Source organism: Triturus cristatus, chromosome 2_2, assembly GCF_964204655.1.
Source record: "Triturus cristatus chromosome 2_2, aTriCri1.1, whole genome shotgun sequence".
Lineage (NCBI taxonomy): Eukaryota > Metazoa > Chordata > Amphibia > Caudata > Salamandridae > Triturus > Triturus cristatus.
In genome coordinates, this window is record NC_140582.1 from 203,339,616 (window position 1) to 203,367,511 (window position 27,896).

Genomic DNA, 27,896 nt, shown 5'->3' on the forward strand with positions numbered 1-27,896 from the left:
TCACCAGATGCCATACAAAGGACTCAGGAAGTAAGATGCAGCATTGGTCTCAAGCAGTACAAGATTGACGGGAACAAGTATTTCATGCATCTATGACCTCGGGCAGCCATACATCATTGGTCCCAGGATGGGCATGTACTTTGGCCAGAAGCAGGACATGCAACCATGGCAGTGACCACCACCAACAAAGTCCAGACCTTCATTAACACCAGTCTGAGGAAATTCATCCAAATCTCAGTGGCGGTTCCTCCGCAATGGCAGAGGAGTGTCGCTCCACTGCCTGGCTCAGAGCCAGCAAATGTGAAATAAATGGTTCTTGCATCTTTTTGGTTTGCATTTGCTGGCTCTTAGCCAGTGCTGTAGGGAGGGGCGGGGCTGAAGTATGGGAGGAGGAGTGCTACATGTACTCCACTCCCTAAGTGCTCCTGTTCTATTGCACACCAATACTTGGGTCAAGATCAAGCTGGGATCTGGGACGCACCTTTCAAGGCGAATTAACACCACCAAAGGCCTAAAACAAGGGTGCGTTCTAGCTCCCATGCTGTTTAACCTCTTTCTAGCAGACCTGCCAGGGGTACTTGATAAAACCAAATCGCATGCCCCGCGGTTGGGGAAACATCTTGTTATCAAATCTTTTATATGCAGACGACTTGGTTTTAATAAGCCGGTCTCCAATTGGACTCCAACACCTTCTGGATACCACCAATACATTTTCACAAAATAATGCATTAAAGATCAACTTAAACAAGTCAAAAGTAATGACAGTGAATTATAACAAAACAAAGAAACTTTCATGGTTCCTGGAAGGGCAGAGGCTAGACCGGGTAACCAACTACAAATACCTTGGGGTACTATTGGACAGCAGAGGTTTATTTATACCTCGTTTAGAGGCCCTGTGTTGGAAGGGCACCACGTTCTACTTTTCAATGAAGTCCCTGAAGAAAGTCCTCCCTGACCGAACACTAGATCCTCTCTTACAAGTGATCAGAGCACGCCTGCAGCCAATGCTCACATATGGGAGTGAACCAATGCAAGGTAAAGATGCAACAGTTTTAGATAAAATAATCAGTAGAACATACAGAGCAATTTTCCAGCTGCTCAACTACGTGCCGCCTGCCCAAATACGTCTTGAATGTGACCTTCAGAGACAAACAGTGGAGAGAAGAGGCGCTTATATAAAAAGCTGGCGTAAAATCAGAGGCGCAGAGCAAGGATCCTTAAATGCCCACCTCTGGACTGAGCTGTCAACCCAAGAAAAATCATCAGCCAAGATGTACCTATTGGAATCATTGGAATATCTCGAACTGACACACCTCTGGGAGTCATCCATAGATAATAAAAGCTTCAAAAAGGTAGTAAAAAATGTAACAAAATTGATATCAACAATAGAAGATAAGGAAATCCTGGTCAAGAGGGCTCATGGATGGACAGTGCTGAATGATTATAAAGCTCCTAAGCCACAAGCATACCTGAAAATGGGACTTACACAGAAGACAAAATAATTTTTTTTAAACTGCGCTTTGGCACTCTACCAATTCTTCCTCCCTGGCACCCTGGAAAAGGAGAGAAGAAGAACAGCCCTGCCGTTTTTGTGGAATAGGAAAAGAGGACCTAACACATATAATCTGTATCTGCCCAAGCTTGATGGACATAAGGCGCACCTTACTCCGAGTAATATGGAACCAAAAGGGCACAAGAAGCTGCAGGCAGGCTGTGAAGCTGTGATTTAACCCAGAGGAGACCCAACTAAACTGCCGACTAACAAAGTACTTCGACATAGTGGCTAGGAGACTTAAGACCTAGCAAAAGGCGTAAGAAAGAACAGTAAACAGTTATAACATTTAATCAAGTACAGTGACAGCCTGTCTAGAATCAGGCCTTGTTAAAATTGTGTCCTGTACCCAGAAGCACAAACACTTTATCGTCCTCGAAATGGACTGCACCGATAACAAACTGAGACAGCCTGTCTAGAATCAGGCCTTGTTAAAATTGTGTCCTGTTCTCTGAAGCACTAGCACTTTATCACCCTGGAAAAGGACAGCACAGATAATAAATCTGAGATTGATACGACCTTTATTCGAGATTACATTTTTAAAATGTAAAAGTAGAAAGATAATGCTGAACATAATTTTAACGTTGAATGTTTTTATATTGTGAGTTTTAATTAACAGTACAATAAAATTATTATTATTATTAAGTGCTCCTATGGCTGGCCGTCTCAGGCCGACCAAAACACACATGCACAATTGGGTTTTCTCCAGCCCACCTGAATTGAGCAGCCAGGCTGGAGAAACCCCACAGACTCCCTGGACTGAGCGGAGCATCTTTCTAGCCCGCTCAGGCTAATCCCCGCCCTGCTCTGCAGCACAGTGATTGGATGGGAGTCTGTCCTAGGGGCTGCTGAACTAGGCAGGAAGAGGAGAGGTGGTGTGACACATCGCTGGAGGCGGGCGATGGCTACAATTCTAACCACCACCGCATGCAACCCCTCCCGCACTCCCTTCACGCCCCCAATCATCCTTTGTTTATGGCGGTCCCCACTGCCAAATCTGTTGACCAAACACCATCAGCAGCAACAACCTTTGGCAGCACGCTTCCCAACTTCCTGTCCATGAAGAAGTCCTAAAAAGATGCTGGGGCTGGATAGGTCACATCCTCCGCAAGTTTGCGTCAAACACCACCAGGCAAGCCCTGACCTGGAACTCTCAAGGGAAAAAAAAGAGAAAGGCCAAGAAACCCTTGGGCCGACTGCAGGGAGACGGGCTACACATGGAGTCAGATTGAAAGAAAAGCCCATGACAAGATGACTGCAGAGTCCTGGTTGATGGTCTTTACCCCAGGAGAGTAATTGGCATAAGTAATTAATGCAATGGACTCAGGCAGTATATTGCAGCATTGGTCTCAAGCAGCACAAGATTTGATGTGCACAAATATTTCATGCATCCATGACCCCAGGCAGCCATACATCACTGGTCCCTGGATATACATGTATTTTGGCCAGAAGCAGGGCATGCAACCATGGTGGTGCTCTACGCTCAACACTGTGCCAGCCACAATGCCCCATACTGACAGTCAGTGATGACAGTGCATGCAAATCAATAGGTCACCTATTGTAGTTACTGCTATGGGCTAGTTTGGTTGTAAAGTTTAGTGAGTAATGTTTCTCTTACTTTGCAATATGTGCAGTGCCACCCAGGATTGATCTGCAACAGCCAGGGCGGACTTGGGGATGTATCTGGACTGTAATTTACAGGAATTAGTGACCCAGGAGTCAACTGGGACCCAAGGATTTGGACAGTGGGTAAGACTAAGTGAGTGGAGGAGGGCAGCACAGCAGATGAAGGCTCTCCGGATCCTGCAAGCGATTGGGTGTCAGAGCTTGTACCATGTATGTCTCAGCATAGTTGGAGACAGCACAAAAAGCACAAGGTTAGTTCTTGCTAGCCTTTGAGATGTGTGCACACTAAGCCCAGCACTACATTACAGAAAAAAGTACGTCCCTGCTGCCTCTAAAGAGGCAGAGTATGTGCAGGAAACATGGGCACTGTGTGACACTAGCAGTAACGAGGCAAGCATTGCGTCTCTAGAGAAGTGGAAGCGTAACACTGAAAAAAAAGTGCATCCCTCCTCACCCGTACTCAAAAAACTCCTGTTGCAACAAAATGGCCCACATGTCATGGTGGCGCTGCCGTCTCTTCCGTTTCTGCCGAGTGGCTCGCGGTTCCAGGAGGTTCCCAGGAGGAGACCAGTGGTACGCTGCTTCGTTCCGCTGCCGCAAGGGCCCCACGCCTCTCGGGAGGAATCCAGCGGCACATCGTTGCCCCTCGTGTTGCTTGCCTCTCGCTCCCTCGTTGGACCTTGGCTTGCCCAAAGCGTATTTTTGGAATCCGGGGGTCCTGGTGCCTTCCGCTGCTTCACTGTTGCACTGCCTGAAGGGACAAAGACGTGGATGCGGACGCTGCAGCACCGGCTGTATCTCTCTCCTCCGGGGGGCCGGGAGCTGAAGGACGTGTGGAAGGAACAGAGAGAGGGAGGACCAAAGCGACCAAGGGACACGAGGCAAACGAGGAGTATATAAAAAAAACGGAGGGTGCTGCCTCAGGCACAGCTAAGCAGGTGAATGCTCCACAGGAGGAGGAGAGGGTTGGAGGGCTGACTGAAAGGAACTTTCTTTGGGATATGATTCACTGGTGCACCCCGGAAGACGCTCTATACTAGTCAGTCAGAGTGTTCACCAGTTGGGCCGGTATCTACAGATCTATTGTGGCCCCGCCCCCTATACCTTTCTCAGGACCACTCCAAGAAATGCGAGTGTAGGACCTGTTCTCAGCTCCTACAGAGAGTGTGACCCAGGTGAGTGCAGAAGCGGCCTGGCTAAGCCCAGGTGCGGCTTGTGCTCTGCCTAGGATCTCCCACATGCTTGGCCACATAACCACAAAGTCATAGAATACAAGGTGTGCTCTGCCTGCTGTGGACATTTGCGAACGTATCTTACCTGTGCCCTGGTTGTGCTTCTTGTTGAGTCCCTGGACCCATGCTGTTGCTTGCAGTTATCGTCGTCCCCCTGCCGCTGCCGCAGTTATAATCCCCGCGGCCGCCGTGTGCAGCGGGACTACAGTCCCCAGGATCCTTAGCGGGGGAAACCCGCCAACGTCAGCAGCTTTGCGCACAGAGGCGCATAAATCAACAGTCAGTCCCCGCGACGCGGGATCGCGCGCGGGTCGGCGCCGGGCTAAGCCCGGGCCCTCTGTGGCTGAAGTAGGCTGGGCTGGGCCTATGTATTTATATTTAATTGTACAATTTTATTTTGTGTTGTATTCAGTGTTACACGTTTATTGTATTGCATAATAACGGTGTGAACATCCTCCTGCTCATTAGGTATTCTTCGTAACTTACCTTCAAATTTTCAATTATTTATTGTTTAAATTGTTATTAATCCCACTCATTCGGGGTTCTGGTTTTTCCTGTTCCTCTTGTACAAAGATGTCGGCTAAAAAGTTACGTTCGGGGAGATTATTAGGGGGAAGGGCTTGTACGTTGTCAAGATCCAACCGTCTTAGTAACAAGACCGCCAGTAATCTGGTATTAAAGGGTCAATGCCAGTTGCCACAACTATGGGAGAAGAAGGGCCCTTATGTGGGGAATAAAGATTATGCGGACTCTCTGACTACTGAAAAATCTTGCCCAGTGCCCCCTGATAAGTCTGGTGTCAATAAGGGTGTTTCTTTTAATTCTGAGTTTGGGCAACAAAATAATGGGTCTGCTATTTATAAAGGGTTATCACCCATTGATCCCATGGGAGGTTCACAACTAAAGGTGGACAGTAAGGGAGAATCTCAGCTGTTTAGTATTGACCTGGAGCTTTGTGGTCGATACCTAGACGATGGTTCTTTGAAACTACCTGAAGCCTTTAAGTCCCCGATTGGTGCTACTCCCTCTGGTCTTTTGCTTTATAGTAGTACTCCCTCCTTAAAATCGCCAGATATTTTTTCTCAGTATAATATTTCCAAGAGCCCACTCCTTAATTTATCTGGCATTGGTCATATGGGTCTTCCTGGCTATCATAAAGTGGAAAAACCGATTTCTGAATCCTTGATCGCATTGGAACATTTGCTGGCTTCCATCTTACAGTTATTGAGTAAATTTGTGGGAAGCTCTGACTGTATTCTGGAATCAGTTACTCAGATATTAAATGTTTTATTGTTAAAACTCCCGGAAAAGGTTCCTGATTTAGTTTCTAAAGTAGGTCTGCAGGAGCATGTGGTAGGTGGTGATCACTTAACTGTAAATGTAAATTCAGTTCAAAATAATCCCGTGGCTACCCCTAAAAATGAGCCCTTTTTAGCTTCCAAATTACCCCTATCTAATTGTGTAAAGATTTTCGACCCCGAAATTGAAGAAGAAAGTGTAGAGGTCGCCACTCCAAAAGCTGAAAAAGAGCTATTTTCTATTTTTGTGCCTGAAATGAAGGGGATAGGGGTGGTTGAAAAAGGAAAAATCAGAAAACAAAGAAAGAACATAGGAAAAAAGAGGAAACCAATCCGTAAATATAGGAAGAAAAGGCAGAGACAAATAATTTTTGAGGATTCTCAGGTTTTAGACACCAAGGCCCATATTTCTGGAGAATCTGTGGGTAGGGAGGCGGCCACTCATTCTTATGACATTTTGAAGCCCTCAGCATTGGGCATAGAAATCTCCCCTGATTGTCCAGTCTCTCCTGGGAATGGCCCCCCCATTGGATGTGGGAGGGTTGGCAATTCCTCCCTTGGTGGTAGAGTTGCCCGGGTTGGTCCCTTCGTTGTCTGCATCTCTTGATCCTTCCGCCCCTGCTTTCCATGCCCCGGGTGGTGGTGCGGTATGGCCTTATCATCCACCTACAAAAATATCACAAGTTTTTGTAGACACTTTGACTGTGGATTTTTTATCGTTATTTGATTCAGATTTACTTTTAAATAGAGCATGGCTACTTAAGTATTTTAAGGATATAGAGAGCCTAAAATTAATTCAATCTAACGATATTGATCTAGTCGTTATATCAGGAACAGTCGCCGCACCCTTTATTAGGGTAAAGATTTATTCTAAACTTATAGTTAATCTTATTTTGCAACAGGCTGAGAGTTTTCAGTGTAGGGGAATTGACGTATTACCTGTTCTGTCCTTTGAGAGAATTAGCTTTCCTCATAATAGACTCTCTCAGCAGGGCATTGTCCAAGATAGTCTCCCTCCCTTAACTGATGATTTAAAGATTTCGGTCTCGAAAAATATACGTCTGGTGACGCAAGTAAAGCCTGTTCCGTTAATCCAGAATATTCCCTCAATAGAAGATAATCTACTGTGGAACTGGTTGCCTGGTGCTTTGGCTACTAAATCTTTAGACAATCCTAAGCTCTTTCGACACCTTTAGCAATAATTTAAAAGTTATCTCTTGGAATGCTGCCGGGATAAACAATAGTCCCGAGAAATTACAATACTTGTTTTCTTTGAAAGTCAGCATTATTTGCATCCAAGAGACTTGGTGTGTCAGCAGATTGTGTGGAGGGAGAGATTATTTCGTTCTTGAGGCAATGGCTTTGCCTTCAAAGAAAGGGCAAGCAAAAGGGGGAATTGCGTGCCTTTTGTCGAATAGATTCAAATGGAATTTTACCCATTATGTTGACCCAAGTAACCTTTTCCAGGCGGTGACCCTTTGCTCTTCTATTAGCAGGGGAAACAATAATTCTTTGGTAATAATAAATGCATATATTCCCCCGGATGAATGTTTTAATTCCCTATTGAAGCAAGTTTTTTCATATATTAAACAGATTAAAGAGGTAGAATCGCCCCCCCATGTGTTATTAGTAGGTGACTTTAATTGTAAGGTTTCTAACTCTAGTTTAGAGTTATTTAGCAACAAATGCAAAGAAGAAGCATATTATATTCCTCAGATTCTCTTCCCTAATAAAATTAAAACTAATAAGAGAGGGAAGTTGTTGCTGGAAGAACTTTCTGCAGCTGAGGGGTTAATAGTGAACGGTAGACTCCCTTCTGACGTCCCTGCAAAATACACTCATAGAACCTCTCAAAGCCAGTCAACCCTGGACTATGTAATCACTGATTATGGTATTTTTTCCTTAGTGAAAAATTTGGTGGTTTCACCGACAACTTTTCTCTATTTTTTCCAAATTCCGATTCATGGTCCCTTAATAGTGATATAGTTAATTTTCATAGGGACTCTGGAAGATGTTTTTGGAATTTTAAAGCCAAGAAGGGCCTGGAGTGTATTTTAGGCAAAACTATTTTAGAATTGAATGATTGGCAGGGTTTTGAATTGATTTATTTTGAGAATTTTATGAAGGAGGTTATTCGTGCTGCTAAAAGATCCACCTCTTCCGTAAAAAGGATCCATGTTCCTAGTTCAATTATCCCTTTAAATAAGGAAATAAATAGATTAGTGCGGGAGCAATTCCTGTGCAGATCCATTGAAATAAAAAACAAAATATATTTGTTAAAAAGAAGGAGAAGCAGAATTAGGAAGAAACTTAAAAAAGAAAAAGAGGACTCTCTTTGGATAAGTTTACGGGAGGCTGTCGCTCATGGCAAAGTCAGACAATTTTGGTCCCTTATTGGAGAGGGTTGTGGTGTCAGAGTTAGTCCTCTCCCTATTCCTATTGCTGAATCGTCATGGATCTCCTTTATTTCCAGCCTATATGCTGGGAACGGCGTAGTGTTGGAAAGTGAGCGGCCCTTTAGAGCCATTAGAGACGTTGAGTTTTCCATTGAAGTTCCTTCAGAGAAAACCATTGAAATGGCTATTAAAGATATGCGTTCCTCTGGAGCAATGGGGCCTGACAAACTTCCTATCTCGATATTGAAGTTAGACCCTGTTTTATGGAGCAAGATACTTTTTCCTTTATTTAGAGCGTGCTTCCTTAGTAAAACTGTGCCTTCTTCTTGGAAAGGGAGCATTTTGGTTCCTTTATTCAAGAAAGGCGATAGGGATAAGCCAATGAACTATCGCAAGATAGCCCTTCTTGATGCTATTGGAAAAGTTTTTTCCAAATGTCTTCTATCTCTAATTACTGATTGGGTTGAGGTGAATCAGATATTACCCCTCGAACAAACTGGTTTCCGTAAGGGGCATGGCACTTTGGATAACCTTACAGCCCTGCAGGTTATTTTGGAGAAATATGTAAGAGTTCGGGGAGGAGGAGTGTATGCGGCTTTTATTGATTTCTCCACAGCATTCGACAAAGTAGATCGCCTTTTGCTGTGGAGAAAGTTAGCAGCTTTGGGTATGCCCCCACCTCTATTAGATCTAGTTCGATCCTTACATACAGACACTTGGTGTCGAGTGCTACAGGGTGGAGAAAGGGGCTTATCACGGGCTATACCATCTATTAATGGATTAAAATAGGGTTGTCTTCTGGCACCACTACTGTTCTCCCTGTATATTGCTGAGCTTCCAGCTTCGCTTGCATCTTGTGTTGGCATAGCCCCGGTAGTGGGGGGCTCTTCTATTTCCTGCCTTTTATATGCAGACGATATTCTTATCCTTGATTTAACTCCTAAAGGTTTAGCTAATCGTCTGCAGGCTTTACATCATTTTGCAGAGACCCACTTCATAAGGATAAATGCCACAAAAAGTAAAATTATGTGCATTACAGGGAGGAAAAAATCTAAATCTGAGAATTTTGGCTGGTCAGTCGGTGGTCAGAAATTGGAGGTGGTTAAAACATATACCTTTTTAGGAAAAATAATTTCTGCAAACCTGAGTGAGAAACCTCATATCGATAACAATTCTCGTAAAGCCCTGTCCCAAGGTAAAAGTTTGAGTGCTCTTTATTCCGCCACAGGGAGAAGACACTTTGCTTGTTTACTCGAGGTTTATAGGGCAAAAATTCCATCAACCCTCCTGTATGGAATAGAAGTGGTCGATCTAAAGCATTGGGGTTTTCTACAGACGGTCGAAGGAAAATTATTAAGGTCTATAACCTCTCTTAAGTCTGCTTATTCTGTAGCTTCCTGCAGACTTGAGTTTGGTCTCCGTAGCAGTTGGGTGCAGGGCCTATCTGCCCTTAGTACGATGGGTTGCCAGCCTCGCTAGAGGTGAAATGGGGACTCTGAGATTCCTTCTCAAGGGGGAATTGTTGGGAAGTTTTAGAGAGTACTCTCAAATTGTTAAAAATTTCAGAAAGGCTGTGGCTCTTCTTGAATTAGATGAGAGCACTATTTTTGTTATCTCTCCCTCCCAGCTAAAATCTCTTCTGAAACAGGCTTCCTGGACTCTTTGTTTTATGTTGGACAAAAAGTCCATGGTAGCTAAGAAGGGAGGTGTTCTTCTGACTAATACATACCTTAGGAAGTTTGTCCAACCCTATGTCATTTGGAATTTACCTCATGGTATTCGGAGATTTTGGTTCCTCTTGAGGCAGGATCTATTGCCACTTAATACTCTTTTGGCAAAATGGTATGGGTCCTCTCCTTTATGCAACTTATGTAATATGTCTGCACAGGATCGTAATCATGTATTGTTTATATGTCCGGTATTGCGTCCACTTCGCTTAAAGTGGTTAAGATCAACATGTTTGCAATTGGGTATCCTGGATATGAACTCTTTTCTGCAGGCTTTATATACTCCTCCAAATGAAATGTTTTGCTTCAATATTTTTAACTTTTTTAAAGGTTTTTTAGCTATTTATTGATGAAATATGGAGGTCTGTGTCGTAGTCTGTCTTTTTCAGCGGAGAGTGTTGTAATTGTTATTTTATTCTTTGGGAATATGTATTTGTATTTGTGTATTTTGTTTATGTGGCCCTCTTCGGAGTGCCAAAACATAATAAATAAAATTGAAGCCCACATGTCATCAATGCGCTTTATGGGATTTACAGCACCGAAGTTTGGATCGCGAAACATTTTTGACTGGCTGGTGCTATTTCATGTCCTTGGTGGTAAGTTAAGACAGTGGTTGGTGCAACCACCTATTACCACCATATTATAAACTCAGTTTTCTGGCGCAGGTAGCGAATAAGAATGTTTGTGCATATATGCGGTGTGGCATTTTGTTGTAGTGGTGATATTTCCTGTTGTTTTTTGAGCCACTCGGTTTCTGGGTTGTATTACTGCATTTTGCTGTGGTTGTTTTTTATTGTGGCTGTGGTGTTTTGTTGTATTTTGTCCCATGATGTGTTAATTGTGTTATCTCGCTTTGTGTATGTTAATGCATTATGTTCAGTTATTGATTATAGATATGTTAATAGATACTGCTACATTTCCAGCCAAAAGCAGCACATGCCTTTAAACTTCCCATGAGAAGCAACCATTTACCATTGTTTAGGGTGGTAAAAGAGCACTGATACTGTCCTTCAGGTATTTAAGACAACAGTCAGCCCATAACTGTGGCAGACATTATCCCTTATTACAAGTTAGGTGGAGAAAATTTAACACGTTTTTATGTTCTAATTGCACTTTGCCTAAGTATGAGTTGTTAGGTTTTTTTTGCTCACACTGTATGGGAGGAACTGACTTGATCTTTCCAATTGGCAATTCCAGCCAGAAACATCACATGAGGCTTTGGCTGCAGCCGCCATGCTGCACTGCGCATTTTTTCCGGGTGCATTATTCCTAGTCCTGTGTAGTGCTAGAGGCACTCTTGTGGTCTGACACCCTATGATGACCTTTGACTACCATTATTTTAGTTGACTTTGGTGTGTTATTTTATCCTAGCCTGAATGTACGATGTCCTGCATATGCCTGTTTCTCTTAAAAGTATCTTTCTTGTAATCTTGCAGTCTTTGAGTGGGAGCTGTCACGGAGTAGAACAGCCTTGCCATGAACAGAATGTGTGGGATGTGCATTTGAAAGTGTGAGGGAGAGAGAGGTGTGGAATGTACTTTTTGGTCTTGAAGTGCAGTGTTGTGGGCAGTGATGCACAGATGTACTTGGTGTTGTACATTGAGAGATGAAGTATGTGATGCTATAGGACATTGAGAGATGAAGTATGTGAATCTATAAGCGGTTGTGCACAATTGTGCATTGTGTTGCACATTGATGAGAATTATGAAGTTCTTACTATTGGCTTTGACATGGCCTCATGTCATCCTGAATTCTGACTCTGCCTTGCTTTAGCTTTTTCTGCGTGTACAGCAGTGCTTGCAAGTTGTTTGGGTTAATCACGTTCAAGGATTGTTTTTGTGAGAAATTGATTAATGTACCCGGAAGGCTTTGTGAGCTTCGTCAAGATAAAGGCTGGAACATGCGAGATTTGGAGAAGGGGACGTGGGAACTCCTTCCTGCCATGGGAATGCTTGCTTGGAAGCTGGCCAGTTCTGGTAAGATTCCTCTGGCGCGGGGGAAGGTCTCTCCTGAACCTTCTAATGTGTTTTGAGATTATAAAGCTGAGGGTTGTTGACTTAGAAACTGGGAGTTTGGAATCCGAACGGGGACGGACGGGTCTACTTCAGAGCGTGGAACTCTGGTTGCTGAGGCTCTCAACCACAGCTGTTTAACTTCCTCAGTCAGGAGTGGGCTGAGTTGCAGTGTTTGCACCAGGTGAAGTATTGAGTTTTGGTTATTGCCATTGTGATGTTTGGCCAGTTGCTTTGATCATTTGGGGTGTTTTCTTTGTGATGTGTGAGTGAGTCATGGTGCACCTCCAAAATACTCATTTGATGTATATATAGCTTTCTGATCTCTTGCAAGACGTCCCAGTATATTTGCTTGAGTCTTATTTCATATTCTTTGCTGCTTGTTTATTCATCAGTATTATTCATGCATAATATTTACCAAGTGTGTTATTATTGCTTGCATATAAACATATATATCTCTACATATATTTGAATGTTTTGCATTTGGCATCTGGGAAAGCCTTTCTGTTAGAGTGCATTGTGTAAAATAAAACCCCAAGTCTTATTCTAAAAGAGAGAGTCCTTGCATTTTGTAAAATAAAACCCTTTTATAAAGGTGTTGTTTGATTTGTGTTTATGTCTCCTGCTTCGCCTTGTGGGTTTGAGCTACCGTGTGGAAGATTCTGTATTATCTGAGAGGCGAAAGCAAGACAGTCCTGCTAGACAAAAGCTTCCCCTTCCTTCCCTTATACCCCCCACTACCCTTTCCTCAACCCCACCCCACGACACAGGGCCGGTTCTAGGATTTTTGGGGCCCCGGGCTAAGGGGAATGTGCGAGGCCCCTCTAATTTACATAAATGACACCTTCAGGGCTCCGGAAGCTGCTTTGTGCAGACTCCTCCTGGGCTGCAGCTCCCTTCTCTGCCACCTACAAGCACCTATTTCACAGCTCATATCAGGCTGAAGGTGTGAGAATAGCTTGGGGGCTGAGAGTTAAAACAGTGCAGACGGTAAAGTGCTGACAATGCATGTCCCGCAGTGTCTCTGAATGGGCAGCCAGGCAGGAGGCCTAATTGCAGGACAAAATGCGTCTCCTTGCAACTGGCACAAGATGAATTGTCCCCCCCTCCCCCCAAGGCCTCCCTACACCACCCCTGAGAGGCCCAGGGAGGGGGCCCCTCTTGTAAGCTCAATTGCAAACGGACACCTTTCTTCAATGGGATCAGCAGGGGCACAAGAGGTTTGGTGGTGTGTTGCACTGCTGCGGGCCCCATGCTGGTGGGCTGAGAGCGAGGCCCTGGGCAGCTGCCCATACGCCCATGCCTAGCGCCGGCCTGCCACGACATGCCAGCACATATATTTATCACCTACTCAGAGCAGGCGATGTTTGCAATAAAACCCCATGGAATGGCGAATTACATAGGTTTTCAACGGGGGTCCTGCACTGTGATTCCCCATTTCATGGGGCTCAACATATAATTGCACAGTACTGGGGTGATATTACAGAAAAATGGCATGTTATTTTACTGTGGCCCCAGCACCGTGCACCATATAATCGGGCCATTTGTCTTAACTCAGTGCCCCCGTTGCTTACTTTATGTAGTCCTGCCCCTAGTGGCTGTAATTTGAGCTATCCCAGAATGTGCAAGACATTTACAATAATTAATAGCTGAGAGGTGCGGACCTACTACCTTTTCTCTGTACAATGTGTGTCGGTGGTACAAGCTCACAAAAGCAACCAAAGCTGTCTCGACCGAGACCTAAAAAGAAAATTTCATTAACATAACGGGAGGCCTATTTTCTTCATACTGAAAAAAACACAACTCATTGTTTTTTTTTCTTTCTCTAGACATTGACACGCTTTCCCTTCCTGTTCTAGTTGCAAGTGTAGCATAATTCTTACAAAGAGTCCGAGAATTCAGCATGCTAGACATGTAAATAATCTTCATTCAGCGAGAAGCCTTCTTAGACGCAGACAAGTAATCTCTAGGCACCGCCATGAAGAACCATCATCTCTCGCCCACACTTATTCACAAAGTCAAGTACAGACACAGGAAGCAAATTAGGAACACCATTTTAATAAGGATTTTTTTTTTTTTACAAAAAAAAATTCAAAGGAGAATTTTACAAGAATTAATTTGATTTCAAATTAAATATTGATTAATTTACTGTACATTGCTTATGACACGTTCTTGAGCAAAGTAAGAAAAATAAACGAACATAGTTTAATAGTGTTTTATCATACAGTCTATGGTAACAGCACTTTTTTTGCAAAGATATAAAAATACAATCTGTTGGAAGCAAAATATTCATAATTGAAAGGATAATAGAAATACGATAAACTAATGAGGCATTTTTAAAACACATAATTATCCTATGTAACTGTGCAATAAAATGACAGCTGTTTGATGAGAGGCATTCCTGAAATACGTTTCCAAGCAGTCCCCTGTCTCAAAGACCCTTAAGTAGTCAATAAAATCCCCTGTCTCAAAGACCCTTAAGTAGTCAATAAAATCCCCTGTCTCAAAGACCCTTAAGTAGTCAATAAAATCCCCTGTCTCAAAGACCCTTAAGTAGTCAATAAAATCAGTCCAGGTTGCTCTCTCAAGTCAGCTTCTTCATGAAGAACAGTTTCAAATAGGCAATGCTAAGAAATATGATGGTCATACACCCCAGGGCCACGTGATTCTGCCATATGTCCCACGGAGTGTGACCAAGGCCCTGCAGGGTCAAAAACTGCTCGCCAGTGTATCTGAAAGTCAACAGAGAAAAAACACAGAGGTCAGTAACCGTCTCATTGGAGTGTGCATTGTTTTCATGATGGGTTATTGTTTACAGGGTGCTAGCTTTACATTGTGTACATCGATCGCAAAAAAAAAAGTTAGTTTTTTGTTGTTGCAGCTTTATATAGCGCGACTCAGCCCAAGGCGCTTTACGTTAGCGCCAGTTACACTACAAAATGTCTGTCTCATTCCACTTCACTGGCTGTTGCAGTATTTCAGATGCAAAAAGTCACTCCCATTGTCCTTGAAGGCTACCACACAGACATGTCCAAAATAGACCACCACATCAACTTTATACACCTTTTGGGAAGAATGACGTTGTTTTTTTTTGTTTTTTTTAAACAGATTAAGAGTCCCATATCTCACAGGTAATCCTTGGCCTCGGGCTGAAAGGGCCCCTGCTCCACAAAGGTTAGGGGTTTCCGTGCAATACAGGGGTCTGTGTTACACCCCTACCGTGTTTTTCGAATATCCGTTCATCTGGAACAACAATAACCAGCGATCAGAGGTAACTGAAAAGTAAAGAGCAGGTTTAAAAACCCTCATAATAAATACATCCGTAAAAGGGGCAGAAGTGCTGAGCTGCTGCCCGGAACGTGCTTAACTGGGGCCCTAGCATGATGCCATTCACAACCGTGTCTGTGAGTGGCCCTTTTAATTGGCGTAAGATGTATATTGCACCTGATAAAATCAGCCTCCACCTGATCAAAATGAATTGGGAACGACTTGTTGGGAATGAAAAATACGATGATAAATAACCAGTCTTTGAAGAATACCATAAGGGATCCCCCCTCCTATCCAAATATTGGCAGGATTGACTTGCAGTTATTTACCACATGACTCATAATTACGAGATGTGCGGTACCAGCAGTTACCGCACAATTCACTAGTAACCTGGCCACCTAATAATTAGGTCCTTACTGTGAAAATCCCTGTAAAGTGAGTGCATGCGCTGCAGACAGCAGAGCACAGCAACTAGGGCAGTAATCACCTGAATGTGTAAGAGACTACTCCATCTAGCCGCAGATTACTTTCCTTAGAATAATCCCCAGCCGTCAGACTAGATCCGGAAATTGACCGTGAGCAGTACCCCTGCGCCGGTAGGTGGTGTCGTTTGGCTCCGTGTGGCGCATTGGTGTCGTCCGCAGTGCCTATATAGGTACCACTCAGGCATGCGGACATCAGATATTTTTTGCGATTTTCCAAGCCAGAAGCATGGTGCCATGAAGTACACTGACTAATGGTGTGGAAAACTAGGGCTCTGAAAGGGGAAAGCCCTGTCAATAGAAATCAGTTCACAGAGCGCGTCAGGATCTATATCTATGTCTAGATAAGAGTCTCTACCATTACCGTAAAGGCGTTACCCAACGTAAGTAACATGTTTATCTTCTAGCTGCAGATTCCTTACCTTAGAATAGACACTTAAGAGATACCTCCACAGAGGCAGGTCTGAGGACCAATTTCCATGAGGAAGTCCTGCAGGACTGAACAGGCAAAGTGCCCATCCCTACGGACCTGACTGTCCAGACAGCAGTGTTTGATAAACGTGTGCAGAGAAGCCCCCTAGCTGCCTGGCAGAAGTCCAGGACCTTAACTCTTCAAGCTAACGCAGTGGTTGCTGCTTTAGCTCTCATAGAATGAGCACACAAACCCTCTGGAGGGTGCTTCTTAGTCAATGTGTAGCAGATTTTGATACACAGTACGATCTATTGTGAGATGGTCCTCATCTGTACAGCACGTCCTTTTTTTGCTCTGACATACTCCACAAAAAGAGTAGGTCGTCCACCTGGAACTCTTTTGTGTGGTCAAGGTAGAACAACAACGCTCTTTTTGGGTCCCAACAGAGAGTCACTCCTTTTCCTTGGCGAGATGAGCAGACCGTGAAAAGTAGGCAGAGTAATGGTGTGGCCTACATGAAATGGAGTGACCACCTTCGGAAGAAAGGACGCTCTCGTACGAAACACCATTTTGTCTGGGTAGATGTTAAGATACGGAGGCTTGGATGACAAAGCCTGAAGCTCACTGACCATCCGGGCAGATGTTATTACCACCAGGAAGGCCGTCTTGATGGTAAGGAGCCTGACAGGACAGTTTTGCTCAAATGGAGTGCACATCAGGAACGTCAGGACCAGATTAAGGTCCCACTGAGGCATAACGAAAAGAGTGTGACGAAACATATGTTGCAGACTTTTCAAAAACCTATATACAATAGTGGATTGAAAAAGGGAAGGATTGGTCAGGCAAGTGAAGAAAAGTAAATATTGCAGAAGATATCCCTTAACAGTACCCAGAGCAGAGCCTTGGGAAAAGGAAAGAACAAACAGGAGAACCTGAAAAAGTGGGGGCAGAAAGGTAATCAATATGTCTTTCTGTACACCATGCCACAAATTTTTCCCAAAGGCAGGCATAAACCGTCTTGGTAGAAGGACGCCTGGCTAAAAGATAACACTACAGACTTCAGGAGGAAAGTCAAAAGCTGTCAACTGTTGCCAATTAATCTCCTCGCAAGAAGGCGGTGTGTTGACAGGTTCAGGTGGAGAACTTTCCCGCTGCTGCGACAGAAGATCCAGCATAGTCAGAGGACTGATGGCCATGCTCAACTGGTCAGGATACCTGTTCCTCCGTGCCCAATCTGGAGCCACAAGGATGACTTGAGCCCAGTCGTTCCTGATCTTGTTTTTGAACTCTGGACAGGAGTGGTACGGGCCGAAAGGCATATAGGAGGCCTGAACTCTACTTGAGATGAAAAGCGTCTCTGAGCGAGATTCACTTTGGAAACTCCAGTGCGTATAATCGCTGACATTGCATGCTCTCGTCATTGGCAAACAGACCTAACCAAGCTGAAACCCCCTGCTGAAAAAGACCTTACATCACCTCCGGATGGAGACCCCATTTGTGATCCATTAGGCATCTTCTGCTAAGTTCATCCCCTCTGGTTTTCAGAGAACCTGCCAGATGTCGAAACACCAAGGATGTGTCTTGCTGTTCCAGCCATGTCCAGAGACGCAGGGCCTCTTATCACAGGGTCCATGACCCCACCCCAACCCACATTGCTTGTTGCAATATCATGTGGCGGTGGTGTTAACCATGAACACTTGCACTAGCCTTACCTGGATGAAAGGTAGAAAGGCTTTCAATGCCAGTCGGAGCTCCAAAAGATTGATGTGGAGTCTGGATTCCGCTGGAGACCAGAGTCCTTGGATCTCCACATCTCCCAGATGGCTGTCTCATCCCAGGAGTGACGCACCTGTCACTACCATCGGATCTGGTTGGGAAAGGGAAAGGGGTCTGCCGCTGACACAATCGAAGTTTGTAAGCCACCACCACTGCAGGTCCTTTGCAGTTCCCTCCAATATCTGGGCAATGTCGGAGAGCTTCCCCTGATGTTGCACCCACTGGAACTTCAGGTCCCATTGCAAAGCCCACATTTGCCAACGATATTATAGCCTCAACATCCTGGACTCGCCATTTGGAGTATAGGCCCAAAACTGCACAGTTTCCAGAACAGCCCTGATGAAAGGGAGCGTGTTTGAGGGAGTCAGGTGTGACTTTGGCACATTGATAATGAATCCCAGCAAATGCAGGAGGTCTGTTGTAGTCAGAAGATGGGAGACAACAGCCTTGGGAGAGCCCATCTTCAACAGAGAGTGATCAAAATAGAGGAAGACTGGCATCCTTAATCTCTGCAGATGAGCTGCAACCACTGCCATCACCTTGGTGAACGCCCGAGGGACGCTGGTGAGACCAAAAGGGAGCATGAACTGAAAATGCTCGTAGCCCACTGTGAACCGCAGGTAATGCCCGTGGGCAGGCAGGACGGGAATGTGAAAGTATGCATCCTTCAAGTCCAACGCTACCATTCAGTCTCCAGGGTCCCAGGCTTAAGTAAGAGTGAGCATCTTGAATTTCTCCTTCTTGAGGAAGAAATTGAGAGAGTGCAGGTCGAGGATAGGATGAAGGCCTTTGTCCTTCTTGGGCACCAAAAAGTAGCGAGCACACTCTCTATGAATCCTTTGGCCAAAAAAGCAGTCACTTCCCGGCAGATAAGAGATAGGTGGTCTTCTCTCAGCCTCTTGTAAGTAGGTGGATTGTAGGAAGGTGTCGTCTCGAAGGGGAGGGAGTAGCATCCTGGACAGTCTGCAAACCCCACCTGTACGATGTTATAGACTGCCAGCAGCGCAGTTTATGGCAAATCCTGCCGTCCACTGTGTGCCCATGATGATAAACGAGCTGACTAGGAGGGTTTGGAGGCTGCGGCTGCTGAGGGGTTGGTGGACTGATGCAACCGCTGGCCACCCAGCCCACAGGGCTGGTAGGTACCATGTCCATGGCCACGCAGAGACTGGAACGTTTGAGCACTGTGGTGTCATGGCCGGTAAGGGCACAGCTGTACCCCCCTTTCATGGCCATGCAAGAAGGATGGGGGGTGACGAGGGGTCATAGAAAGCCCCAAAGACCCTGTCATAGCCCTGCTGTCAATAAAGCGCTTCAGTGCTAAATCCGCCTTGTCTCCAAAGAGATGGGAGCCATCAAAGGGCATGTCTGAGTGAAAACTGGACATCCCCAGACAAGCCAGTAGTCCAGTGGTTCCCAAACCTTTTCAACAAGCAGCTCCCTTGACATATTGGCCATTGGTTGCAGCTCTCCATTATGTTTTTTTTTTTTGGGGCAGCTGGGAGAAGTAAGTCCGGCCGCGGGAGCACTTCCATTTTTCTCCCTCAAAATAATTGGGCTGAAGCCGATGAAAGTATTATAATCATACAGCCTCCCTCTTGCCTGCAGCCCCCACAGGACCAGCAGTGTGCACATTCACGGGTGCAGGTGCAAGGCCCTTCCCTCCAGCCTTTGCTGGACACTCTGTGCCAGTGGTGCTCCTAGAGTGTCTCAGAGACGATGCATTTACCTTCGGCCTCATCTTGGTATGCTTGCAGGACGCACACCATGCACACATGGAGCAGCGGTCATCCTGGGCCTGCTCTCGCTTCTCCACTAAAGCTCACTCAGTATGCCAGCAGCCCTCATTCTACATCCCGGTATTGGGGGATTCACTTTGTGCCTGCTGCCCCATCTCCCCTCAAGCCCCATCAGTTTGTCAAAGGTGGGAGGTCATCACCTTGGAATTGCTGCCCCGTGTACACTCTATTCCCCTCACAGTGCTAACAACCCTCACTCAATGCCGCAGCAGGAGAGGGATAACCTTTGGCCCGCGGCCCCTTTTTCCCTACCGATTCCTTGGTGTGCCAGTTCAGTGCTGGGGGTGAAGGTGTGTCGCGGATGAATATTGTTATTGTTTGTCTTCGTTCTTATTCGTTATTTGACTTTAAAACGACCCCAAACAACATTGGATGTTGTGTTTAGCAGTGTCGATTTGTGTCCTCGTCATATGTAGTTCTATTTCTGCTTCCATGAAAATTAGAACAAACTGTGGGGATGAAACCCTGTTACTTCCCCGCACTGTTCTTCTGCAACTTGTAAGGAGGATGAATTTTAATTTCCTTCAAATAAAAAACAAAGTTTCACGGAATGTTTAACGTTTTATTATTTTTGCAGCAATCCCCGTTTGGGGTCCGTATTCGACTTGCTCCGATCAAGAAGCCAGGGAGCTGCGCTATTGTGCTTCCTTTGATGTCCTGGACTGTAGTTCGAGCTCAGTAGGTTGAGCCGAGATTAGTGTATAATATGCACATTACAGATTCTAATGCAGGCTGGGTGGACTCACACTTTCATTCATCTTTGCACTGAGTTAGAAGTATGATTATTCCATCCCAATACCATTTGTAAGATGCCTTATTTGAATAGTTAGTGGTGTAATAACTGTGCTTCTAATAGCCCATTGCAGTAACCTCGTGGTTACAGTGAAGGCTACAGATCAAGATATTGCATACTGTTCTCTCCCTGTGTAGATAGTGGGATGATGCACCTATTGTAACCATCTCTGTGTAACCAGCGTGAGGCATTTTAGAATCCCCTTATGGAGGAATCAGCGTTTTTATGTTTTGGTTCCTCTAATGACAAGTTGTTGCATAAAATACATCCTGAAAACTGAAACACCGATAAAGGCATTTTGCTATATAATGTACTGTAGAAAAGAAATATTATTTCTGAACATTCTGAACTAAGAGTCTTCACCTGGAAAATTAAGACGCAGGCGAATTCTGATATTCATTGATTTATGCCCTTGCTTGATTGACTCGTTATAAGGAAAGGCAAACCAAAAACAGAGATGCGGGAATATATGAGGGAGCTTTAGTGATTCCAAAACTGGTGCGCATTGGTTCGCGGCTCCCCTGGCTAATTTTAACGGTGCATTGGGGTGCCACGCTGCAAAGATTGGGAACCGCTGCAGTAGTTCTTAACCAGGTGGGGTGCTGCAGGGCCACTGTCGGCAAAACAGCTCTGCCTAGTGGGTCAGTGGTGTCTAGTCCACCGCAAATGGTGAACTCAGCTGCATCCCTCTTGACAAAGACCTGGGAAAGCACGTCTCGAGCCTCCTCCAGGACCATTGGCAGCACCTACGCAACCATTTCCCACAGAGCACAGAAATAGCAGCACAAAAGGCACACAGTGTTTACAGACCGCAGTTCCAGGCTGGCGGAACAAAACATCTTCTTCCCCAAACTGTCCAGCTGCTTGGATTCCCTGACTAGGAGTGCATTAGGGAATGCACCAGGATTTACATGGGACGTCGAGGTGTGGACCACCCAGCTCTCGGGGTAGGGTGAGGAAGTTTGGGTCCCTTGGAGGGGGGCGGTGTCATCGGGCAACTGTCCTATTTAAAAGTGCCCCTGTGTAGGGGGTTGGACCAGGTCCCAATTAGGACGTCCTTAAAGGCTTCATTGAATACGAGTAGCTGTCCTGAGAAGGACAACCTGGTTGCAGCACCTCTGTCAAGACATTTGTCTTGACTGCCACGGAGGGTAGACTAAAGTCAAGGACCTCAGCTGCCCTCCGCACTACCATGGCGAATGACGCCCCTTCCTCCATAGCCACAGTAGGGGTAGAAAGCCTGCTAGTGTCTGTAAAAGTGTCCAGCCCACTGGCTTCACCCAGATTCTCACACCAGTCCACATTTCCTATCTCATAAGGCTGGTGGCAGTGATCCCTCCCATTCCTCCCTGAGTCCTGTCCAGTAAGAATAAGGCTCATACTCCAACCTGGACAGCAAGGTTCCAGTCGGTGCTCGGTGTCAGAGTTGGGGAAGAGGATTGGGATGGCGGAGCCACTGGCGTAAATCTTGAAGGGCCCCCCCCCCGAACCCACTTGGCTTGAAGGTGCACCGGGAAGAATGGGCTGCCCAAATATGAGGTGCATGCCCTCATAGAATTCTTTTAGAGTAGGGCGGGGGTCGCTCCAGCTCATGGAAACCCGTGGAGGCAAGGAGCCGGCACAGGTGCTGGCTCAAGTGCAGAGCTAGGCCCCCAGTGGTGATGCTCTCTTGTCTTGTCGGCCGCCGTGAAATCAAAGCACGCTTCAACTTCTTCTTCATGTGGGACTTTGAGTTACTCAAATGGCTCAATGACTTGGAGTGCGATGACGGCCTCGGGCTCCACAACCGCTCCTGGGACCTTGATCGTCGTGGCATTGAGTCAGCAGAAGCTTGAGGGAGCACTCCCTCAAGGTCTTTGGGAGCATAGTGCAGCAGTTGGGACAGGCCTTCAGGTCGTGGTCCCGATCGAGGTCTTTGTCTCATAGCCACCTGACATAGGATGGTTCTACACTGCCTTGTGCTTAGCTCTTCATATACAGGAATTAAATATTTTTGTGCATCTTTAGCCTCCACAATCCTCTGCTCCACGGCTGATTTCCTTTCAAGTACCTCGCCATCAGCCTGCTCAACCAGGAATCTTGATGCCCAGCCAATCTCTAGCATGTGACTAGAACCATTCTGCACTACAGCAGCTGCCATGTTAGCCATCAACAACGCACCCTGTGTTCCTGTGGCCATCAATCAATCAATCAAACATTTGTAGAGCGCACTACATACCCATGAGGGTCTCAAGGCGCTGGGGGGCGGGGGGCGCTACTGATCGAAGAGCCAGGTCTTGAGTAGCCTCCTGAAGGTCAGCAGGTCTTGGGTCTGTCGTAGGCTCAGTGGGAGGGTGTTCCATGCCTTGACGGCGAGGTGTGAGGAGGACCTCCTTTGCTGTACATCCTCAGACCTCAAACTCTACTGTTTAGTGATGCAGCCTTCTCAGTGATAGCTGCCAGTGAGTGGGAGCACTTTCAGCTTACCTTCTTTCAGTCTCATCATTACACAGCTTTTGCTTTAAGTCTTAAAATTCTTTATAAATGTCAAATAACATAACAAATACCAATATATCCCATCTCCCCACCTAACCCAAATATTCAAATTTGCATCAAAACATTAGATACATTTCCCAGTCGTGTACATAATTCTCTCCACTGCTGACACTTTTGCTAAGGGGTACACCTAAAGCACAGTGTGTGCACAAACTTACCTCGGAATTCAAAGCTATGAATGGTATCTCACACCGCGTCACCTCACTTTCTATACTCAGCCAAACAAACCTCGTGACTGTACCTGAGACATTCTTGGACCTTGAATGTTCAGAGCAGTCAAATTTCCAGATCCTTCACCCCCATCACCCAAGATGTACCTACTCTAGGGGCATCAAAACTCCCGAGTCCCGTTTTGATTTCTCTCAATGCCCACCTCTTTGAAATCAATAGCTCTAATATCTACCACTCTCTCTCACCAACACATTTCTTGCAATCACATTTTTATATTTTTATACTACCTCTGACATGAAAATACATATGTATGTAAAAATATGTAAAACATGTCTCCTATTTTGATGCATATTTAACTTCCTTTTTATGTCTGTCTGCCTCTCAATGACTGCTGATCACACTTCCATCATTTTATCAGTGATTTAACATGTAACCCACTCACAGTGCAACACACCGCACACCTTGTTTGAGGAGCTTTAAAACTGCAATACTAACAATACCTTATTTGGATGTCTAACCTTTATCCAGCACCACCCTGACTGCTGATGGAGTCGTTTGATATTTTGGAAGCTGGAACAATCAATATTTCAAAGTACCAGAAGAGTCTGCTCTGTGGAAAGGAACGTTACAATGTGGACACAGAGGATGCATTAAAAGTCAACACACTTACAGACTGGAGCTGGCACTGCTACTACTGCAATTTCCATCAGTGAAGCTGTTGTTGCCGTTGGATTGACTTTGGTCAAATACCAGTCCTATAAATTCATTCACTTCTAGAGCCTTGCAGAGAGAATAAAACATAGAATTGATTAGAGAGAAATTTAGGGTGAATTCTTTCCAAGCATCTGTTTTAGAGCAACATCACAAGTCAAAGTGTCTCCATTGTTTGGTTCTATGTAAGACTGGAAATGTTATTTATGTAGACCTCAACAGAAATCAACAAAGCACAATAGAGGAAATAGAATAGTGGACATACTAGAGTAGATATAAATTTAAAAAGGCAATTAGAAGCGTGCTCATTAGGATTAGACATAATTAACATTAGTGCGTTGTTCAAACTTTTTATAGAATGCTTTAAGACTAAAGGGCGTAAGAACATGGTACTCTGTAACCTTGAAGCAGAACCACCGGAGGGATGAGGGAGCCAGAGAAGCTGCAGTCACAGAGATTCTAGCTGGAAAGGTATCTTCCGTTGTAAACATATACGCCCCTCCCCACCTTACTGAAGGCTTTCTAGAGCATATAAATTGATTGATTTCCCAACACCCTGATCACAGGCAGCAACCCTAATTGGGTTGTCCATCTGGATAGACCTAATAGTGGCACCTCACGCATCATGATCCGATCCCTCTGGCAAAATTGCTGTCTGCAATGAACTTCCGAACTGTGCAGCACCAAACCTATCCATGCACGAGTAGTTACCCTTCTACCTGGGCAACCATAAGTCATACTACGAACTAGATTATTTGTTTATGCCCAAGATAAATCTGGGTGAGGTTTAAGGATACAAATAATGGCCCAGGGGCTCTCAGACCAATCACCCTTAAAAATGACACTAGATGGGACACATGGGTATAGTGGGAGAAGTTAGCACTTTAATACCTGGTGGTGGACAGACAAGTCGTTCAATCTTTATGTCAATAAGACGATAAAGAAATGCTAGGCACTAAACGCTGGTTCTGTACACTTTGGGGGGTGTTTTTGTACATGTAGGGCAGACTTATTAACTACATAGCCTGTCACAACAGGTGTCAACAGGAAGTAGGCTCTTGAATGGAGGCTCTCCTCCTAGAGTTGGAAGCAGCATACGTAGCCGCACAACAGCCACAATCCGTAGGAACATTAAACACCATTGCACTGGTTTGGCCCAGACACTGAAAGTGGAGTTATGACTAGCCTGGCTAGTGTCACAGATCAGGGTCTACCACAGGGACAACAAGTCCAACAGATTGTTGCGCTAGTGAAAAGAATCTCACCGGAATGTGTGTAGCAGAACACCCTAGAATGTGAACACCATCCCAGAATGCCACCGTATAGTTGGTGTTTTCGACACACACTCCACAGCCGTAGCCAAAATGCATTGGACTGTACATGAAGCAATAAGTAGAGTTCAGCTGAGGCCTCCCCATGCGGCAACTAAGTGCAGAAAATGAGCTGCTTTAGAAGTTGATATTAGTGAGGGTGAGTTGTCAGAGGTCCTCTGGCAACGGCAAGGTGCGAAAGCACCGGGCTGCAATGGCTTTCTGGCTGAATTCTTTAAAATCTTCAATGTCATGTGCTGTTGTACTGCCATTTAAGACTGTGCTCGATGAGGTGCAGGTGATTGGCCTGCTCCCCCCAAGACCTGAGCAGAGCTAAAACCTGGTACTCCACCGGACCTCTTCCGCACATCATACACTGACACATCTCACTCAAACACTGAGGTGAAGACTTTTGCCAAGGTTCTGGCCACTAGGCTGGAAAAGGTCATTCAAATTAGTCATTCATCCGGACCAAAGTCGCTTCAAGCCAGGTAGGCCAACCAGGCATAACATCAGGAGGCTAAGGAATCTTTGGTGCAGTCAGCTGGCTGCGGTGCCCAATGGCCCTGCTGTGGTGAATTAGAAGAAGGGGTTTCACTCTGGAATGAGAGAAGATTTGTGGTCTTGGAAGGGTCCACATAAGTCCTTAGTTCAGACAATACATGTGGCTCTTATATACAGATCAGCTGGCCAGAGTCAGAGTAAGCAGCTGCACATCCGGGGCATTACGCACACAACAGGGTACAAGGCAGGGGTGCCTTCTCTCTCCGCTGGTGTTTGCCATAGTCATTGAGCCACTGATGGATGGCTTAGGATCAATGCACAGGATTCGGGTTTTTGAGTGGGCTTCAGGAGTATCAGACTGCGTCTCACTGCATGCAGATGACCTGTTCATCTAACTCCCTCAGCATCAAGACTCCGGAGGGGGAGTCCTCCAAGTTTTACAGACATTTGCCAAATACTCCAGGATGGTGGCAAACCCCAAGAAATCTGTGGTATACCCAATTGGAGCAAAGATGGAAGACAGAGTGGGCTCACAGCCTGAGATCTTGAGCAAAAAGTTAAATACTTTAGTGTATATATCTGTGAGGAGGTGGCAACGGCAGAGGAGCTTAATATCCAATATCAAACCAATAGATTGCACAGCGATCCTAACCTCTGGACTCCACTCCCAATGTCACTTTCTGGGAAAGCGGGAATTAATTAAAATCTGCTACTGCTGTACCTCCTATATCAACTGCAAACCCACCCATACTAAATCCCCTAGAAATTATTTGTGGGAATAAAAACCTAAATCCATAGATTCCTATAGAACAGCAGTCCTCCTGGGATAGCAATGGCCAAATGGTATACATCATGATAAAATGGTGGGATTCGGACCACAGATATTCCTTCGTAGTACCTCACCTTCCACTTGATTGTGGTAAACGAAAGGCCTGATTAGCTTTATGAAGAACTTGCATGTGCAGTGGGCCAGGATGAAGGACCATGGGCTGTGTAGAATCACTACAACACCTTTAAGGGTGTAAGGTGGACCTTGGACATCTCCCTAAGCAGCAAGGGTAGTGATATGGTTATGACGGGAAACACAGCAATACAATGGATGTCACCAAAATCTTTTTGGGTAAGAAGAATGTATCCAAAATATGTCACTGGTGATAAAGACACATCTAATCTTAAAAAGGTAAAATCTGCATCGAAGGTGGATGATAGAGAAGTCGATGATGATGAATATCAGGAAACGGAGATAGAACCAAGATCAGATGCCACTGCTCCACAATTTACACTGATGCAACCAAATTTTCTACTTAGGGTCTATACGATACCGCAGCAGTTGTGGCACCTTGGCAGTGCAGACTCAACCTGCTGTTGTAAATGCCAAACTGGAATAAGGGACATTCTACACAGGGTGTGGTCCTGCCGGGTGATTCAGGTATATTGGCGGGGCATAATCTGCACTGTCAGAAATTACCAACTGGAGAATTGAGATGGACCCAAAACTTGCTTTCATACACATCACCTCTAGTCTCTACACAAGCAGACACAAACTGGCCCTACGTACCCTGGCATTTGCTGTGGCAAAGCGCAGCATTGCATAAGATGGATAAATCATGATCTGCTTAAAAGCCTTGGCACGGGGGATGGTTCACTGAATGCCTTGTGAAAAACTATTGAGCTCAGGGTAGCTCATAAAAACACTCAAAGGTCTGAGGGGACTATATGGAGTACTGCGAAAAATAATCTGAATTAAATTGGTACGAGAAATAGGTGTTATACATACTAGTGTACTGTCATCAACAACAGACCCAAACCCCTGGGGGCAGCAAAATGTTACTGTGGGAAGACTGCAATCAAGTAATGATGTACTGGTTGATTTGTCATAATGTGTTTGGTTGTTCTGAAAAAACTAAAAAAAATCTTTTGGAAAAAAATATACACAATCAACTACTGAGATCGTGTACACCATATTTACATAAAGTGCTGAACCGTTGTTTAAGGGAAGGACCACGGATGCCCCAGTTACAATTTTTAATAGCAGACCCCTTATCTTAACAACAATATCGTTCTTCTGATCCTATGCTCTGGCAATACCTCTAAATAAAGTTGCATTCTAATAACCAGGTTGTGTCCAATCAAGCTTTATAGAATTCCACTTTTGAAAATGCACTTGAGGTACTGCCTTTTTCTGTGTCGATTTCAGCTGTCCCTTTACAAACCCCTTCGATATTTATTTACGCTTTAAAGCATAGAAACATTTTTGAATTCCTATTAAATTAATGAGCAGATCACAGTGGCT

At 45.1% G+C, this 27,896-nt stretch overlaps 1 protein-coding gene across 2 annotated transcripts in view; it reads right to left on the reverse strand.

Annotated features, from left to right (window-relative positions):
• Positions 1-13,881: 13,881 nt before the first annotated feature.
• LOC146862017 (broad substrate specificity ATP-binding cassette transporter ABCG2-like) overlaps positions 13,882-27,896 on the reverse strand; it is a 319,514-nt gene continuing 305,499 nt past the window's right edge. For both annotated transcript variants that reach the window (XM_085641178.1, XM_085641179.1), the window contains exons 15-16: positions 23,749-23,858; positions 13,882-14,575 (exon numbers count right to left, since the gene is read on the reverse strand). In XM_085641178.1, coding sequence (XP_085497304.1) covers positions 14,428-14,575; positions 23,749-23,858 — 258 coding nt within the window. In that variant the 3' untranslated portion in view covers positions 13,882-14,427. The remainder of the gene's footprint in view (positions 14,576-23,748; positions 23,859-27,896) is intronic.